Source organism: Anser brachyrhynchus (genome assembly GCF_964034855.1).
Source record: "Anser brachyrhynchus genome assembly, chromosome: 5".
NCBI classification, from domain to species: Eukaryota; Metazoa; Chordata; class Aves; order Anseriformes; family Anatidae; genus Anser; species Anser brachyrhynchus.
In genome coordinates, this window is record NC_137699.1 from 5,502,149 (window position 1) to 5,520,124 (window position 17,976).

Genomic DNA, 17,976 nt, shown 5'->3' on the forward strand with positions numbered 1-17,976 from the left:
AGGAGCCTGCTTACATTGTCTCATGAAGAGCACTGAATATTTGAGTGCATTACCACTACACAGCAAAGACCCCATCTTTTCTCCTGGATAGGAAAGCAAGTAGTGACAACATTACATTTTTCTCCTGATAGGCTAGCTGGTAGATATGTCTCCCACCACTTCTCAGACACTAGAGAACCATGTCCAAACTCTACCACTTCTTGCAGAACATTCAGACTGTAACCATCCGGTTTGGTTCCTACAATTCTCACCCAACACCAAAAACTTCCTCCTCCCTTAACAAAACCAAGTGATTACTTCAATATTCATAGTGCTACACCAGGGATAATCTTCCCAGACCATCACTCTACTTAAGTCATTCTTCTCCTTCTGCCTTCTATTCCACCAACTGTCGTTTCATTGTAGCCACCTTACCATTTACCTAAAATCATGAGCTCCTTGAGACAGTCTTACTATATAGTTACCTAGCTTGTCAACAGCTTCTAACATGACTTTAATGTCATAAATCCTTAAAGACCATGCCTCCACATATTAAGAAAAAATAAATTATTGTGATGTGCGGTGACTTGGACCAGTGAAGTATTTTAGTTTCTCTCTCAACAAATCAACAGATCTGTGCACCAAGGCCATGGCTTCTGGTTGAATTGTACTATCTCTTTTGGAAATTAATTATATCGGACCTTAACAGATTCTAAGTGGTTAAGAGCCCACCCGATGTATCTCTGTGTTGGACAGATAACATGTAACGGTCATTTTCACACATAAAAAGGCTATTTGCACGACAAGTGCAGAGGATCTAGTACTCAGTGTCACACAAGTATATGCATATGCACTCTGTAAACTTGTCTATTAACATACTAACTATGACCAGGGTTTGATGAGGTTAACAAGCAGACTCCTAATCTCCCACTTGAACACAATGAATTTTAGAGACTTCTTTCTAAATCCTTCATATTTTTTCTTATATTCTGTCAGGACACAAAATCAAAGTAGTGATATCATTAGACTTACACTGATACCATACCAGCAAGCTTAATAAAAAATAAAGAAGCTTTCAACAGGCAATTATCTGGACAAAAAAAAAAAAAGGTAACACCTGAGATTAAAATAGAGACTGCAACTGATAAAAACCCTCTCAACTGTAAGAGGGGAACAACTTTAAGAAGCTAGTTATGACAAAGTTATCTGTTACAGGTTTATTTCACTAGGTGCAGAAATGTCTTGCTACCGGCAACTGAAAAACACAGAGCTGACTGCAGACAACTAATGAAGTCTACTAATTTCTTTTACTGTCTGCAAAATTATTACAAACTTCAGGTTCAAACATGGTTTTATGAAAACTGATGCAGATAGATTTTGTAGAGCAAAAATGAATGTGCAGAAATGTATATACCAGTTCACTGTTTCCTGAATGAGCTTCAGTATATGCACCATTGAACTTGATACACAAGACAACGAAGTGAACTGCCTAACATCTGCTGCCCTTTTAGAACGTGGCAGAATCTATCAACTGAAAAATAATTCAGTTCTCAGGAGCCTTCAAAAAGCAAAAATGTGTCCTGACCACTTAGCATAAGGAATTAGAACCGTCCCCAGTATTCGCTGTCTGTTATATAAAATGTCAAGTCTCATGTTACTGTGTCTTACGGAATCGTACCTTGAAGCAGTTACAGAAATGCTGTGAAGAACAGCTGAAGACAACTGCCATTAAGAAGGAATACGTTAACTGGTTAGATACACAATACAGAGGTATTATATGCTCATTATTTCATATGAGGAAATGCTGAGAGAGCTGCGACTGTTCGGCCCTGAGAAGAAAAGGCTCAGGAGGGATCTTATCAATGTGTATAAACACCTGAAGGAAGGGTGTAAAGAAGACAGAGCCAGGCTCTTTCCAGTGCTGCCCAGTGCGAGAACAAGAGAACACGTGTGGCTCCCTTTGACCCTCAGGAAGTGTGCCCCTCACTGTACTGTGATGGGGCACTAGCACAGGCTGCCCAGGGAGGCTGTGGGGTCTCCTCCTTAGAGATCTTCAGAAGCCTCCTGGACGTGGTCATGGGCACCCTGTTCTGGGTGGCCCTGCTGAAGCACTGGGGTTGGATGAGATGACCTCCAGGGGTACCTTCCAACCTCAACCTTCCTGTGACTGATTATTTAAGGGAATCTTCATAATAGCTGTGTGACTTTCAGACTACAGTGATGCACTGCTGTAGCAGCAGCCCAACCTGTCAGCTTTTGCAGAACAGTATCAATTTCTATCTGAGCTTTGAAAACTATTAAGGGAAATTGAAGAACAGGCCATATAATATATTTGCATATATTACATATTTTGTGCTATTGCTAGGTTGATGGGGAGAATTGATTAAAGTTACCATGAGAAAAAAAATATCAAATGAAAGCAGGAAATACCTGAGTGGCAAATAACTCAGATCCTGTGGCAGGTCATTTTTTTTTTGTTTTGACAAAGGAAAAGGAAGTAGCCAAGACATAAAAATCCCCACAGAGGCCACTGAAAGCTGGATAACGCAAACCAATTTAAAGAAAAGATCTGCTCAAACATCCTATTACTCAGAGAAATGGTTTTCACTTGTCTATGCATCCTATTTATTTACACCAACAAATGCTGACACTAAGACTTTCTTACGTTATCAGGGGTGGGACTAGGATAATTTATGAATTACAGCAGCAGCTAAAGGGAAGCAGTTTAAAGTTCAAAGTGGTAACCATCTGCCTAGAAACCAGAGTCTTTATTGGTATGTTGCACAACCCATTGGTGAGTTATACAGTAATAGGTAACAAGACAGAAATAACTTGCTAGATAGCTGCAGTCATCGTTATGCAGTATCGAAGTCCTTCATGTTTTTGGAATTCATTGTGGTTCTTTGCAGCCCCCCTACTTCATTCTAACAGTTCTTTAGTTAATGGTTTATTACCAGATGGTATTTCTACAGAACACATTATACAACTGTGTTTTCAGGAGCTACTTAAAAGAAACTCTACACCCTAGGAAAACAAGAAAACAAAACAAAAAACCAGTACCCCCCTGAAAACAGTACTGAAAACTTTAGTTTCACTGGAGTGAAACTAAACTGCTATGAAAACAAACAAACAAACAAACAAAAAACACTACTTAAACATGTTAATCATTTTTCTCTTCCTTTCCTTAAACGGAGCCTTTGGAGCTTACTTCTCACACAATTTTGAGCTCTGCTGAGCGCGTATTTAACCAGGCATAAACATGATAAAACGATGTGCCAGGCAGATCGAGTCGCTCCATGAATCAAGTGCACTTGCACATGACTGCCCTGGCACAATTGCACTCGGGAACGCTGAGGTCGGCTTGAAGGCTGCCGAACCCGGGCTGGTAACACACGGAACTGCAAACGTGAACTGCCTCGGCCTGGACTTCAGCACCTGCGCTTTTGCCTTCCCTCCTGAGTGCAACGCTTCTACCGTGACTTTATTAAAATCCCACAACACTTCTAAGAAACCCTAAAAAGCTCATGCATCGCGGAATGTTCTCGTTTTTCCTTCTCTCCTTCCCCTCTTCAGGGGGGTCTAAGTTCCACAAGCCCCTCCCGCAGCAGGCTGCGGCACAGGAGCACCAAGCTCGGAGCCGGCAGCAGAGCCCGGGCCGGCCCGCTGTCCCTCTGCGCAGCGCCCCCCGGCCCGTCCCCTTACCTTGTGGCGGAACTCCCGGGCCACACGGCGCTCCATGCTGCGGGGAAGGACGAGGGTGCGGGTGCGGGTGCGGAGCGGCCGTGCCGCCGTCGAGGCCGCGCCCCGGGGTGGTGGGAGGCGCGCCCGCTGCCCGCCGCCTCCAGCATCCCCGCCCTGACCCTGCGGTCAGCCCCGCACCGAGCTCCCGGCGGCACCAGGCTTGGGCTGGTTAAGGCAAAAGGAAAGGGGAAGGAAAAAGAAGAGGGCGGGGGGGGAGGGGGGGTGGAAGAAGAGGGGAGGGAGAAAAGAAAAAGAAAAGGGGGAAAGAAAGAGAAAAACGGGAAAGAAAAACGAAAAGAGAAAAGAAAAAGAAGAGGGGAAAGGAAAGGGGAAAAGAAAAAGGAAGAGGAAGAAGAAGAGAAAAAGAAAAAGAAAAAGAAAAAGAAAAAGAAAAAGAAAAAGAAAAAGAAAAAGAAAAAGAAAAAGAAAAAGAAAAAGAAAAAGAAAAAGAAAAAGAAAAAGAAAAAGAAAAAGAAAAAGAAAAAGAAAAAGGAAAAGGAAAAGAAAGAGAAGAAGGAAGAGAAAAAGGAAGAGAAAAAGGAAGAGAAAAAGGAAGAGAAAAAGGAAGAAAAGGGAAGAGAAGAAGAAAAAGGAAGAGAAGAAGAAAAAGGAAGAGAAAGAGAAAAAAGAAAAAATGAAAAAGGAAGAGAAAGAGAAAAAGGAAGAGAGAAAAAAAGAAAAAAAGAAAAAGGAAGAGAAGGAGAAAAAGGAAGAGAGAAAAAAGAGAAGAAGAAAAAGGAAGAGAAGGAGAAAAAAGAGAAGAAGAAAAAGGAAGAGAAGAAGAAAAAAAAGAAAAAGGAGGAGAAGAAGAAAAAAGAAAAAAAGGAAGAGAAGAAGAAAAAAAGGAAGAGAAGAAGAAAAAAGAAAAAAAAGAAAAAGGAAGAGAAGAAAAAAGAAAAAAAGAAAAAAGAAAAAGGAAGAGAAGAAGAAAAAGGAAGAGAAGAAGAAAAAAGAAAAAAAGAAAAAAGAAAAAGGAAGAGAAGAAGAAAAAGGAAGAGAAGAAGAAAAAAGAAAAAAAGAAAAAAGAAAAAGGAAGAGAAGAAGAAAAAGGAAGAGAAGAAGAAAAAAGAAAAAAGAAAAAAGAAAAAGGAAGAGAAGAAGAAAAAGGAAGAGAAGAAGAAAAAAGAAAAAAAAGAAAAAAGAAAAAGGAAGAGAAGAAGAAAAAGGAAGAGAAGAAGAAAAAAGAAAAAAAGAAAAAAGAAAAAGGAAGAGAAGAAGAAAAAGGAAAAAGGAAGAGAAGAAGAAAAAGGAAGAGAAGAAGAAAAAAGAAAAAAAGAAAAAAAGAAAAAGGAAGAGAAGAAGAAAAAAGAAAAAGGAAGAGAAGAAGAAAAAAAGAAAAAGGAAGAGAAGAAAAAGGAAGAGAAGAAGAAAAAGGAAGAGAAGAAGAAAAAAGAAAAAAAGAAAAAAGAAAAAGGAAGAGAAGAAGAAAAAAGAAAAAGGAAGAGAAGAAGAAAAAAGAAAAAGGAAGAGAAGAAGAAAAAGAAAGAAAAAGGAAGAGAAGAAGAAAAAGGAAGAGAAGAAGAAAAAAGAAAAAAAGAAAAAAGAAAAAGGAAGAGAAGAAGAAAAAAGAAAAAGGAAGAGAAGAAGAAAAAGGAAGAGAAGAAGAAAAAAGAAAAAAGAAAAAAAGAAAAAGGAAGAGAAGAAGAAAAAAGAAAAAAGAAAAAAAGAAAAAGGAAGAGAAGAAGAAAAAAGAAAAAAAGAAAAAAGAAAAAGGAAGAGAAGAAGAAAAAAGAAAAAGGAAGAGAAGAAGAAAAAGGAAGAGAAGAAGAAAAAAGAAAAAAAGAAAAAAGAAAAAGGAAGAGAAGAAGAAAAAAGAAAAAGGAAGAGAAGAAGAAAAAGGAAGAGAAGAAGAAAAAAGAAAAAAAGAAAAAAGAAAAAGGAAGAGAAGAAGAAAAAAGAAAAAGGAAGAGAAGAAAAAGGAAGAGAAGAAGAAAAAGGAAGAGAAGAAGAAAAAAAGAAAAAAAGAAAAAAGAAAAAAAGAAAAAGGAAGAGAAGAAGAAAAAGGAAGAGAAGAAGAAAAAAAGAAAAAAAGAAAAAAAGAAAAAGGAAGAGAAGAAGAAAAAGGAAGAGAAAAAGAACACCGCTCTCTTAAGTGGCCCTTTGGGGTGAATTCACTCCTGGTTCTTTTCATACAGCAGGAGCTCACATCCAAACATCCCTCTTGTGTCTATAGGTACATACATGTCTGTGGCCCTGCTATTTAAGAAGACCATGAAGATGTGAAATTTAAAGCGTGCTAACATCTGATGGGGGAAAAAAAAGAATTTGCTTCAATGGATTGTTCTACCACAAATAATCTAATTTTTTCATTTTTTATTTTATTTTTAGGTAAGCTGAGTGAGACTGATTTGCCCTGGTTGGGTGTTCAAGGCTGATTTGTTTCTACCAGCCTTTCCCATGAAAACACCAGCGTTGCTTACACCTGTAGGCCCTGAAGTGCCTGCTTTGTGTAAATGAATAAGAACCAAACTTAGAGTGCCTGAAAGAAGCCTCTTTCAGACTAATGTCATTTAGGTAGTTTTCTCTTGAGCTGGTTCCCCTCCTACTTTCCATAATCTAGTACATGATAATAAAGACTTTTACAACTCAGGCTGGAAGCAAGAGGAGGAGATCAGCTAACCCATGTCCCTTAGTCTCACATCAGTATCAGCTTTACCTCCGTAACTGGAGAGAACACGGTTTACATAAGCACAGGTAGCTTCCCTGCTCCTCCTTCCAATGGGGTGCGAACTTGTATGAATGCATATAAAGCCATGACAAAAATAAATGAATCCAGACTGCCAAATGCAAACTGGAGTCTGTTATATTATTTCCATGTGAAAACCTTCTTCAGCTACACCAGCTCCTTTAGAATTTGCTCCTGCCGCTTTGAGAAGATGGCTTTGCTGTAAAGAAACATGTCAATGGTATTCACTACCCATATCTCATAAAGGTGCCAGAAACAAGAAAGAGAGGAATGCTTTATAAGCCTGTGTTCTTACACACTCACCAGCTCTTTTCAGAGAACAAAATCAGAAGTACAACTAGTACGTAAATCACTTGTCTGCTACCTAAGGTAAGTTGCAGTACCGCACAGTATTGAAAAGCTATTCTATCCAAGCTTCATACACACCACTATATTATTGCTTCCCTGCAGGAGTAAACAAAATTTTTTTATATTTGAAAACAGAAGGAAAGAGATACAAAGTGTTTTACGTCTTTTAAATTTCATGTATGTTTCCTTCAAATTTACATCCAAACTTTAAGTCACTGCTAGACAAGCACTTCTAGAAGACTTCTACAGAAATAGATCTTTTATCAGCTGGAAGTTATGTACATTTGAAAGAAAGTGACTTTTTAAACATATAGCTACATTTTGCAGGAGTCAGAAACTCCTCCGTGTAGTAAAATACTGTGGAATTGACTTCATGTGGAGATCCACGGGACCATCAGGTAAAGGATACATCACAGAAAGAATGACAAATGTGGCGAGCTATTGGTCTGCTGTTACACAACCCCCTGCACTCTAATGCATAAATACAAAGCAAACAAACCCACAAAGCTACCCCGTGCTTCAAAACAGCAAGCTTAATAATCAGAAAATGTATGAGATGGTTCTGAAGTTTCCATTGTTTCAAACATGTCATATTAAAAGATGGTACAATTACACTGCTTATTAGTTTTGGTCATGAAATCCATCCTGTTGAGAAATTAAATTACATCTAAATTAGCTTTAAACTAGTTCAATTTCTTAGTTGCTACTTGTGTCACTGAAGGAAAATGAATACAGTGGGCAGCCCATTTACAAGGCGAAGAAATACATTAAAATGTTTGTTGTGTAAACTGACTCCTGTTGCTTTTGATCTACTTTCTCTACTTTCGTTAGTGTAATCTGGAACAGAGAGAGTGCACCAAAGCCAAGCGCATAGTGCATTCAGTGTAGATAGGCTCTGCTCTGAGGTGAGGGTAGAGAAAAAATCTGCAAAATCTGTTTGAGGTTATTTGCAAAATGCTGTGCTGGAGTTAAAGAATATCTTTTCTGTCTCCCTTTTCGTCTCTCATACATGCACTCCCTCCAGCCTTTGCAGGAGAGAAGAGAATTCTCAGTGAAAACGTTGCTAGTTTTCCATCATTTCATTCGAAATGAAACACTTGTTGCAGCAAGAAATACAATCCACAGGGACAAATTACAAAGGCAGAAAAGAGATCTTTTTAATGACTTGCTGTTAACAGACTTCCCAAAGCGGTCAGAAAAGGCTCCTTTTCATCTGAGACAGTTTCTCACCTGGTATGGGCAGCTTCTAAAGCTTCTGTTACAAGATATGCAAACCTGAAGAATGACGGGGAGAGACAGCAGCAGATGGGAAAGGGAAAAGAACAAACAAGGCAACAGAGACGGGAAGAGGGAAAGGGGGAAGAAAAATAGCTGAAGGAAGGTTAGCAATGACAGAAAATTAAGTGACTAGAAAAAGCAAAAAGAATAAACCTGGAAAAGAGTCTACAGAAAGCGCCACATTCAAGACTGAATTTGTAGTAGTAAAGAGTTATCAGAAGCCAAAGAAATTATCACTACGCCTTAGCGGCATGCTCCATTCCGTGTCTCACTCGTGTGGTTATTCAAGTTCTAGCACTTCTTTCAGTGAACCGGGGCCAATGCTCAGCGTGTTAGGCACTAACACGGTTTGCTGGCTTCCCTGCACATGCAGACTGGCTGTGTGGAAGCCGAGGGCTTTAAGCTACGAGACATTCCCTCCAGCAGCAGTGTCGAGTCCCCTTTTTGTCCGCGCTAGCGGTGGTGCAGAGGTCCCCAGCCGCACCCCACCGCGGCGCTCACAGCTCCTGCCAAGGCACCGAGTGCCTCCTAAACCCAAAAAGCCAAGAAAGAGAAAAGAGACGTGAGAGGCCGGGCTCCACGGGGCCGGAGCCGCTCAGCCGGGCCCCGGTACGGGGCGAGGGGCGGCGACCGGGCTGGGTGCCCGGGGAAGGGCCGGGGCCGGAGGGCGGGCCGGGGGCGGCTGATAAACCCCCGGCCGCCCCGCCCGGTAGGGCTCAGCCCTGGGTGCCGGTAGCGGCTGGTGCCGTGGGCTACGGCTCTGGGGAGGCCACTGCTGTTGTTCGTATGGAGGCTCAGCTCCTCGTCGGGGCGCTGCTGTGCGCCTGGCTGCCGCCGGGTGAGTGTCGAGCGGGGGGCAGGAGGGAGGACAGGGCGGCCCCAGCCATCGCTAGCGTCTAACCCAGTGCCTTTGCCTTCCAGCTCTGTCCCCGTGGGGAGCCAGGGCGCAGCTCCCTCCCGGCGGGCACCTGCCGCTCCTCAGGTAAGAGCCGGCCTGGGTGGAGCGGGGCTCCCTCCTCGCCTCCGCCGCTGTGCGCGGCCGAGGGGGTGGCAGCCCGGGGCGGGGTGGGCTGTCCGAGCCGAGCAAACCGTGCCCTCTTCTCCTGCCCTCAGCACAGGCAGCGCTGCTGGGCCTCGGAGAGGGGACGGCCTCGTCGCGGCCACGCAGGTAGGGAGTGTGGGCCGGGCGTCGTGAGGGGGCGGCAGGCGGGCACGATGGGGTCAGGCGGTGGGGAGCGGGCTGCGGTGCCCCTCAGGGGAGCTGAGGCTGCCAGGGTGTCTGGCCTTTCTCTGTGAGGTCACCTGGGAATAGAGCAACCTTCTCTTGTGGTTGGCGCCTTTGAACCAAAGGCGGACCAGGGCCCAAGGGGTGATGTGATGCTGTTGTTCGTTGCCCAAGATGGTGCCTTGCATTTCCCACCTAGCGCTGGTGTGAAGTGAGGCTCCTGTGAGGAGTGGTTACTAGTGCTGGTCTGAGAGATGTTTTGGTTTTCATCTGGATAAAGTTCCTCATATCTTACCTGAACAGATACGTACGTTACTGTGATGCTTCCAGTGTTTCTGGTGACTGTTTCACCATTTGTGGTTCTTCAGGGCTTGTTCAAGCAGCATTGAACATCTTTTATCTCTGCCGTAAGGAATGCCAGTCATGAACAGAACAAAACTTAAGCTTTCAAGTGCTAAGTAGTGAGGGAAGAAGGTAGCTAGAGCTTCAGTCCATTCAGAAATAGTTGTGTGTCACAGGAAGTATTCTTGCTCTGAGGAAAGCTGAGGTCTGATTTGGCTCATCCAGCAGTGGTTACTTTGTGTGAGCCTTTTCAGTTCCCTGTAAAAGTAAATGAGCTGGTGGTATCGGGTCGCTACAACCGGGTACTGGTTTTTGGATGTGGTTTATCTTGGCAACCCAACTGTATCATTCATGGCATGTTGCTGAAATGTAATTAGGGTGTGTTATTCCCACTCCCTTGTTTGAGGGTGGGAAAAGGAAAGTTTGCTTTGTGGCCCTGCAGAGGAATCTCTTTTGTTTCTGCTTTCTCTCCTCTGTTTTAGGGAAAAATCTCAATGGAGAGAAAAACGTGCCACATAATTGCAAATGGGTAACAGAATCAACTGCTGATAAGACCGAGTGCTTACAGATTGAGGGCCCCCCAAGAATTCAACATGTAGTAGTAGACTCTGTTTTTGTTCTGTGCTGGGCTGCTGAGGATAAATCTTTCAATGAATCTTCTGTAACAAATATGTTTAGGAGAGAGGAAAAATAATAATGACAATGAAGAGTAGTTTTCTAGCCATTTGAACTGTCTGAAACTAAGAGTAAGACATTTTCACATGTTTTTCACATGTTTTTGCATTCCATAAGCTCTTCTTGAGAGGAAGAGGCACAGCAGCACTAAGTGTTGGTTACAACTTCTGCAGTGTTCATGTTCATGAAGTCATATTTGATGATATAGTTCCTAAGATCAGTTCTCAGTCAAACATGTAAATGAATATTCAAAACATGGAAAATGCTTGATGTGTTACAAGTGCTTTGCAGAGTCATGCACAGGACTGAGAAACTGGTATGTATGGTGAAACTTCAGGGTATGAAAATTAAATGCAATAAATCTAACATCCTCAGATGAAGTTACATAGGAACAGCTGGTGTTTATGATTTCATTGGAAATATTTGCTTGGTTACTTGTATCACTCTTTACATCAGTTAATGCTCTATACTAATAGGTAAAGAAAACTTAGTGATAAATATGTTAATGTTATCTGTACTCTATAAACTATCACATCAATGAAATATAACCATTGTGTGGATGTAGCTGTTGCTCTTTTAAAATTCCCAGGTGAAATAGACAAAGAAATGAAATGACATGTCAGTAACATTTGTTCTTTCTGAAAGGAGCCTGGAATGGCAGTTCATAATGCTTCATCTACTACAATATCCTTGTCTCAGAACAGAAGATTTCACAGTATGAAATGTGGACCATCTAGTAAGTTAAAGTTTTTACATGAAACAAATTCAACGTATCTTCTGCATGATTTAATTACTCTTATGAAGAAAAACTAACAAAGCTAATACAGGTCTCTGCATAACCGAGCTCTACCTTGATTGGTCTCAAAAGACTACAGAAGTATGGCCATTTATCATGAGGCTTGACCTGGCTTTAAGTTAACATGTGCTTCTAGTTTGATCATTTAAAAGGCTGTCTGTAGTTGCTGTGTTTTCTGACAAAGCTTCTAGCAGGGTAATCTGCTCTTGTACTGATATACCTAAAAGTGTGGATTGCTGCCTAGGTGCTGTTAAATCATTTGTCTTGTGCCTGTTGCCTGCTCTGAGGTTTTTTGTTATATTTTAGCTGATGTAATCTATGGGTGTTTTTTGTGTGTGCAATCTATAGGTTAGCAGGATGAGGTCCTCTAAGCCACCAGGTGGTGAGCACTTGAAGAATTTGCATGTTTGCTTGTTTGGTTCATTTTATTTTCAGCAGTAAAGTGGACAGGCTTAAATATCTCTGCTCAGGGGTAAATATCCTCTGTGTTAGCTCTTCAGTAGAGCTTTTTCATGCTTGTCCTGCACAAAGGAGAAAGATGATTCACAGCAATTCAGAGTAGCTTAGTAGTTTTCTTTAGCTGAGAAACCTCAGGTTTCTCTTCGGCAATCCTGGTTGGTTGTACTGGATGTAGAACCTACCTAGTAGTGTATCATCTGGATTTGCATCTGCAGGCTTTATAGTGCAAAATGCTATGAAGACTGGATGGACTGGATTCTTACCAGTTGTGATTAGGGTTGTTATCTCCAAAAGCTTCAATATCTGTCCTTAATTAATACTGTTCTCAGAAGCTTTTGTGAAGCACGTATTGGAATGTGGGGGAATAATAGAATGGTTTAAAGAAGGATAATCTTACTTGAATAAGGATTGTTACTTTGGAACCTGTATAGTCAATGAGCAAATACTGTATGTACATGCGTCTGCTATGATAAAATTGCTCTAGAAATACAGCCATCTACACTGGTAAAACTCCCTCTGCCTTTGAGTTGCACCAGCTTGTTGACCACAATGTAGCTTTTTCCTTGTCTCTGTTAAGTTCTTGCTTACTTCTTTGTTTTTGTTTTCAAAGCAAATAAAGCAGCTTCCAAAGAGATGTGCAAATAATGTCCAGATGTGTTACTATAATAATTGAATAAGTGTAGAATTACTGGGTTTGTTGTATTTCTTGCTGTGTGAAAAATTCTTTTAATGGCACAAGTGGATTTGATGTTCTGCTTCAGACAAACCAGCTGGAGAAAAGATTTTCAAGATGTGCTATTCTACTTTAACAGAACTCTTGCAGGAGGTCCATGTGTGAGTTTAAATCACTTCTTAAGTAGACCTAATATTTAAGCAAGTAAAGAACAAATCTAAAAGTAGGGAGAATGACAAGAGTAGCAAGTATTTCATGCTAAATCATCATGTCTGAGCTTTTAAAGGAAGATGTGGTTATGACAGAAAGAATTAAGTTTTGTTGCCCTCTGTAAATGCAATAGAATGAACTTTGTCTTCTCTCCAACGTATTTCTATGGGTCAAAATATTTCATAAAAACTTCGTTTCTGATGTCCTTGCTTTGGCAATAAAATGTTAAGCATGCTTTAAAAACTGATGATTGTCCATAATTGCAGGCAAAGAAAATCAGGATTATTACACTTGATAATCTTCTGAGTGTAGGTATTCCACTGTTTACTTTTAAAATCCAAGTAAATTCTCTGTTGCATGTTTGTGAAAGGCATGTATGAAAAACAGAACCCAAGAACAATCCATTCTGCTTTCTTTGAAAGAATTTTGATAAAGTGTTCTAAATGCTTAGAACAGTAGACCAATCTTGGTTCTCCCAGTTTGAAGAGAGATGCAAGCTGCTATATTTTCGTCCATGGACTGGTATTTGCACCAATTTGGAGATATATGAAATAGTAAAGCTTTTTTTTTTCCATTTTTAAACCAGCAAGGTAAGTTATCATCTTCTTTCTCTAGTTTTGTGATGTCTCTGAAAATCAGTCTGCAGCATACTTGGAAAACTGATTGCCAGAGACTTATTTAATCCTGTTGGAGTCACTCTTACATTAACATTGTTCTTGCTTCCTTCAACTGTCTGTGTAGATAAAATTGAATGTTTCATATGAACTTTTTGTATGATGGGTGCATGATTGATTATACACTAAGTCTCTTTACTATTGTGTTCTGTTAGTCAGATATAGGCAATTTAGGAAGTAATCTAATGTTTTTTTGTCAATGGAACAAAAAAGGTATAGTACAAGTAAATATCAAGAGATAAATTGTTAGTTTCTTGTACCCAAAGAATATGGGATTGGTCTTCTCAAATGTTAATCACAGTAATTGACAGCAGTTAACATGCAGCTTACATAGCTGCTAAAGCTGGAACTACCTTCCATATGAATCTGTTTTTCATTCTAAATGAAACAAACCAAACCACAACAAACAAGCACTGCAAAAACAAACAAAAAATACCCTATGAAGACCTTGGGAAGAGCAACACAAATTATTTCTGGAGTAACTTTGAAACTACTGCTGAAAATTCCTAATGAGTTAAATGCTGCAAACATTTTTGTGTTGAAATGCTGCAGGAGGCATGAGTCTTTAATGTTGAAGGTCACCATTTCTGTAGACGATACTTGTTCCTTATGTGTGCTCCAAAACTGATCTCAAGAGATGTAATGTAACAGAAAACCTGCATCTAACTGGAAGGCTCTGAGTAGTGAAAGATGAACACTACGTCCTACTCAATCACCTCAGAATCTTGAAGAAAACTGTACTTCCTAGTGTAATGAGATCTTTGTCTTCATTCCAAGGCTTCATTGCATCCTACTGAAGCCTAGATGCTTCAGGAAACTTGTGTCATTACTGGTAGATGCTTTCAAAGACTATTCTGTTGAAGGATAAAAGATACTGCATGAAAGAGTTCCCCATGGTCATAGGCACCTGAAAGTATTCTAGAGAAAGTGTGCAGTGGAAATTATGCAGTTACAAAATATGAAGTTTCAAGAGTATTGACTGCTAAAGTACTCGATTCTAAGCATGCCTTCTATTTTTTGTGATATGAGAGTAGGTCTTAGTTGATGCTTCTTTTGATCTCAGCCTGCTGTGTTTTTTGTCCATTCCAGCTCCCTACAATTGCATAAGAATTTTTAAGAGTCATATTTCAAAGGATCCCAAGAACTGTACAGTCTGTCTAGACAATTTCTGCAAGTGACTCTGAAGAGGTCTTAAGCCATCTTTGGACTGAAGTTTGTAAACAGGCAGACTTAGAAGAACTTGTAGGAACAGGCTGGACCTTTTACCTTACCTAGCTTAAGTAAAACTTGTTCATTTTGAGATCTCCTCCAAATAAATGTTCCATACTTAAATTTTCTGAAGTGAAGCTGATTTGCATTAAACAGTCTTCATTTCATGTCTTAGAAATAACAGTAACAAGCACTTGCTCATGTTGGAATTTTGCTTTCTAATGTGTTTTTTTTTTGGGGGGGGGGAGGGCAGACAGATGAAGGTCCACAGCAATCAAGAACTTAAGAATCAAGAATATAGTGATGATAATGGTGTATTATGGTGAGGTCAAAATGTGGATGGTAGGAATCCAGCTGCTCTGTCATAGTTTAAAGTACTTTATTTTTAAGTTGATTTGCTTGTTAATGTAAATGTCAGATATTTTCTTGAATGTTTTGGCTTGCTTTTACGTTTGTGCAAGCTTTAATTTGCATGTCTCCTTGAGTTAGTATCTTATCTTTTGTATGACACACAGATAACTTTCTTTGCAGATATCTCTTTGTGCTCTGAGAAGAGAGCCATTCTTTATTGGATGAATCCCACTTCATGCTAAAGGACTTTACATAATATAAATTACTTTCAGCTATCCTTTTCTTCTCTATAAGTGTGTTAATAAATCAGAAAAACTAACCTTGGATGAGAAAAGCTGGACATATAATTGGTTGGCAACCAAAGTATGCTCATCAGAGTAGCAGTACCATAAGAAACTATAATAAATTAACTGGGCACAATATCATATATACACAGCCACAAAACAAATAGGCTCTATAATAATATTGCAAAGTAAATGCTTATTTTGACAAAGATACAAGTTGTCACTGATCAGTTATCATAAAATCAGCAGAACTTGCCATCAGAGCCTAGGTGAAGAACCCTTGAAAAGCCAGCCAGAGTTGGGTAGGATTATACAGTATTTCAAAATGGATTTTAGAACTTCCTGTTGTCGGGTCTGTGAGATTCCATTCAAGCATCTTTTTTTTAGAGAGCAAGAGCAGTCACCTCTGAAGCTTGGGCACTGATTTCCAGGAAACACAGTGCAAACAGGCTGAATTACAGTCTCACTTCTCTTTGAGACTAATTGCTTGACATTGAAACAATAAATGGGATGAACTAAAAGGAGAGACCCAGGTACTCAAGGTACTAAAGTGACCTTATTTCACATACTGAGTGGGAATGCAGCCTGTTCAGTAGTTATGAAACCGTTGGAGTATTGAAGGAATGAGAAGAGCAGATAAGAGCTCAGACCTTCTTTAAAAGATAATTCTTCATCTTCACCCTGATCAATAAAGGAGTTTATGACACATTCCTTGTGCTGATGATGGCCATGCTATTAGGGTGACCTGGAGGTTGTAGTGGCCTCAGTGGTTAGAAATCACCCTGTTGTTCGGAGTAGAATCCTACTACTGTGGCTTACCACTTTATGCTAGACCAGTCTCACTGATTTTCAGATTCCAACCCAACGAGCTCAACTGGCATAATGTCAAAGGAAAAAAGAGGAGCTAAAGACTTGATAGCAGTCATTTTCCAGTAAACCGAGGATACAAAAATCTTCTGTAACCTCCCCTATTTTTAACATTGGCTTAAGCTTGATGTTTATTCCCTTTCTGCAGGTGGTACAATGCTTTTCATCTCCTTATAAGAGAGATGTCAACTTGTGATAGAGAGATCGTATCGGTGGTCTTATTTAGGGAGCTTATTTTCCTTTAATGGCAAAGATCTAAGTGAGCCCTTTGTTATGGGATATTTATTGCTGATAGAAATACTTCCTCAGCTCTGTTAATTGAGCAGAAATTGATGCACCCAGTTCCTGATTAAAGGAGGCCGCGCTGTTTGTAGCAGCAAGATCAGTGGATGTGATTGGAATTAACACTATGTTTCTGTTATTACCTGCTAAAGAATTACTCATCTTTGTACACAGAGCCCTTCCATGATGCGGAAAGAAAGATACTCCGCAGTGATGTAAAAAGGGATATAAGTAGATACAACAGCTGTATTTATCATGTTTGTAGAATTGTACATGCACAGATAGAAGATGACTTCATAAGGAAAAAAAAATGCTCCTACAGAGTTATTTGATTTCTAATTTGGATTTGAATAACTCCCTTTTTCTCTTTGAAAGAGAGCATGAGACATCCTTCCTGGTTATGGCAAACGTCTCCACATCAGCTAACTGTATGCACAATTGAAATAAGTGTAGCTTGAAGCAGGTTACCTGAGCTGTGCTTAAAGGGGAATCGTTCAACCTGAAACATCAAAAGGGGGCTAACTTTGTCTACAGCTAAGAGGGACATGACTTGCAGTCTAATGGCAGATTATTGTAGCTGGACAGGCACTAGGGCATAATCTTAGAGAAGCAAAGAACAGAGACCTGAGCTCTGATTACACAGGTCTCACAACGCTATAGATGAAAGAGATCAATGTCTGCCTTCCTTGACAAGAGGAGTAAGGTTCTTGCATTAATGACAAGATTGGTCACTGTGAGTCTGTAAATGAGTTGGCTCAGTCAGAATAAGTAGGGACTTTTATACACGGTGCTTGCATTATTTTTTTAACAGAACTCACACAGGCCAGGTGGGGGGGAAGGGGGTTGCAGCAGGATTGTTGAAAACAAAGGAAACAAAATTAATCATTTGGATATCTAAAAAGTCTTCATATGAAAGTTATTGTATTTATGTTTTTGCAAATAAGAATGGTGGTAGGAAATAGAAAAGAAAATCCTGTACTGACAAATTGTGGCAGACTTCAGTAAGCAAGAATTCTGTAAGGTTGAAACTGAAGATGATAATATGTAGAAACATTTAGCCTGAAGTAGATGAGCATGAAAGATTTTTTTTCTTTTTACTTAATGATGTAAGTTTCTTGAAGCCTTCCTCATTTTAGCATTACAACCATCTGTGAGCACACAATCTCACAAAGCAGAAGAAACTTTAAATATGACCTTTTTCCCCATGAAATTTCTGCACTTGTAATACTTCTGTAAAATAGGTGATGATGAGGTTTGAGGCAGCCTTGCAAAATGTTTTAGTAGCTTTGAGTTCATAAATACTGACAAGTTAAGGTATGAATTAGATGTTGGGTGAGCAATTACATGGTGTGTACATCTGAAAGCGATTTGTGTGTGGTACATCCACAAATCATGGGAGTTTTTAAAGATGCATTTGAAAGTCTTGTGCAAGCTAAATTAGGGGCTTAAAATGAAACTCAAGATTGTTCATAACATTTTTTTTCCTGTTTTCATTAAAAATAAATTCCAATTCTGACTGTTGTTAGAGGGTTGGTTGTTCTCACAGGATATTATTCATATGCATCTTGCTTTCAGATTTATTTAGACCTCCTTACTGGCTACTGTAATGGTGTCTCTACTCAAGTTCTCTAATGCTGGCAAGACAAACTAAATATTTGCTATAAAATATGTTGATAGGAAATTGGTATTGTTAATCCATCAATAAAATAAGATTTCTACAAGAGGACAGAAAAAGTAGGGAGGAAAAGCCACTTTGATTTATATTGTTCTTGCTGAGGTGGGGAATTCAGCATCCATTCAATAGCAGTAGGATGTCAGTGTTCAGCTCTTGCCTTGTTTGAAACCATTTGTTACCTTACAATCAGTTTATGGAAAAACATGTCAACCATTCTATAAA

At 39.9% G+C, this 17,976-nt stretch overlaps 2 protein-coding genes across 11 annotated transcripts in view; one reads left to right on the plus strand and one right to left on the minus strand.

Annotated features, from left to right (window-relative positions):
• The window catches only part of LOC308196621 (harmonin-like), a gene marked incomplete at its 3' end in the record, with an annotated part of 45,077 nt that extends 41,228 nt beyond the window's left edge, over nt 1-3,849 (minus strand). For both annotated transcript variants that reach the window (XM_080595870.1, XM_080595871.1), the window contains exon 1: nt 3,682-3,849. In XM_080595870.1, the coding sequence (XP_080451996.1) occupies nt 3,682-3,717 (36 nt within the window). In that variant the 5' untranslated portion in view covers nt 3,718-3,849. The remainder of the gene's footprint in view (nt 1-3,681) is intronic.
• Nucleotides 3,850-8,015: 4,166 nt separating this feature from the next.
• OTOG (otogelin) overlaps nt 8,016-17,976 on the plus strand; it is a 113,209-nt gene continuing 103,248 nt past the window's right edge. For 6 of the 9 annotated variants that reach the window (XM_080595746.1, XM_080595751.1, XM_080595743.1 and 3 more), the window contains exons 1-4: nt 8,018-8,870; nt 8,954-9,014; nt 9,146-9,200; nt 10,920-11,010. In XM_080595746.1, the coding sequence (XP_080451872.1) occupies nt 8,819-8,870; nt 8,954-9,014; nt 9,146-9,200; nt 10,920-11,010 (259 nt within the window). In that variant the 5' untranslated portion in view covers nt 8,018-8,818. Of the gene's footprint in view, nt 8,871-8,953; nt 9,015-9,145; nt 9,201-10,919; nt 11,011-17,976 lie in introns of all 9 variants that reach the window. The other 3 variants (XM_080595748.1, XM_080595745.1, XM_080595752.1) reach the window with 2 other exon arrangements.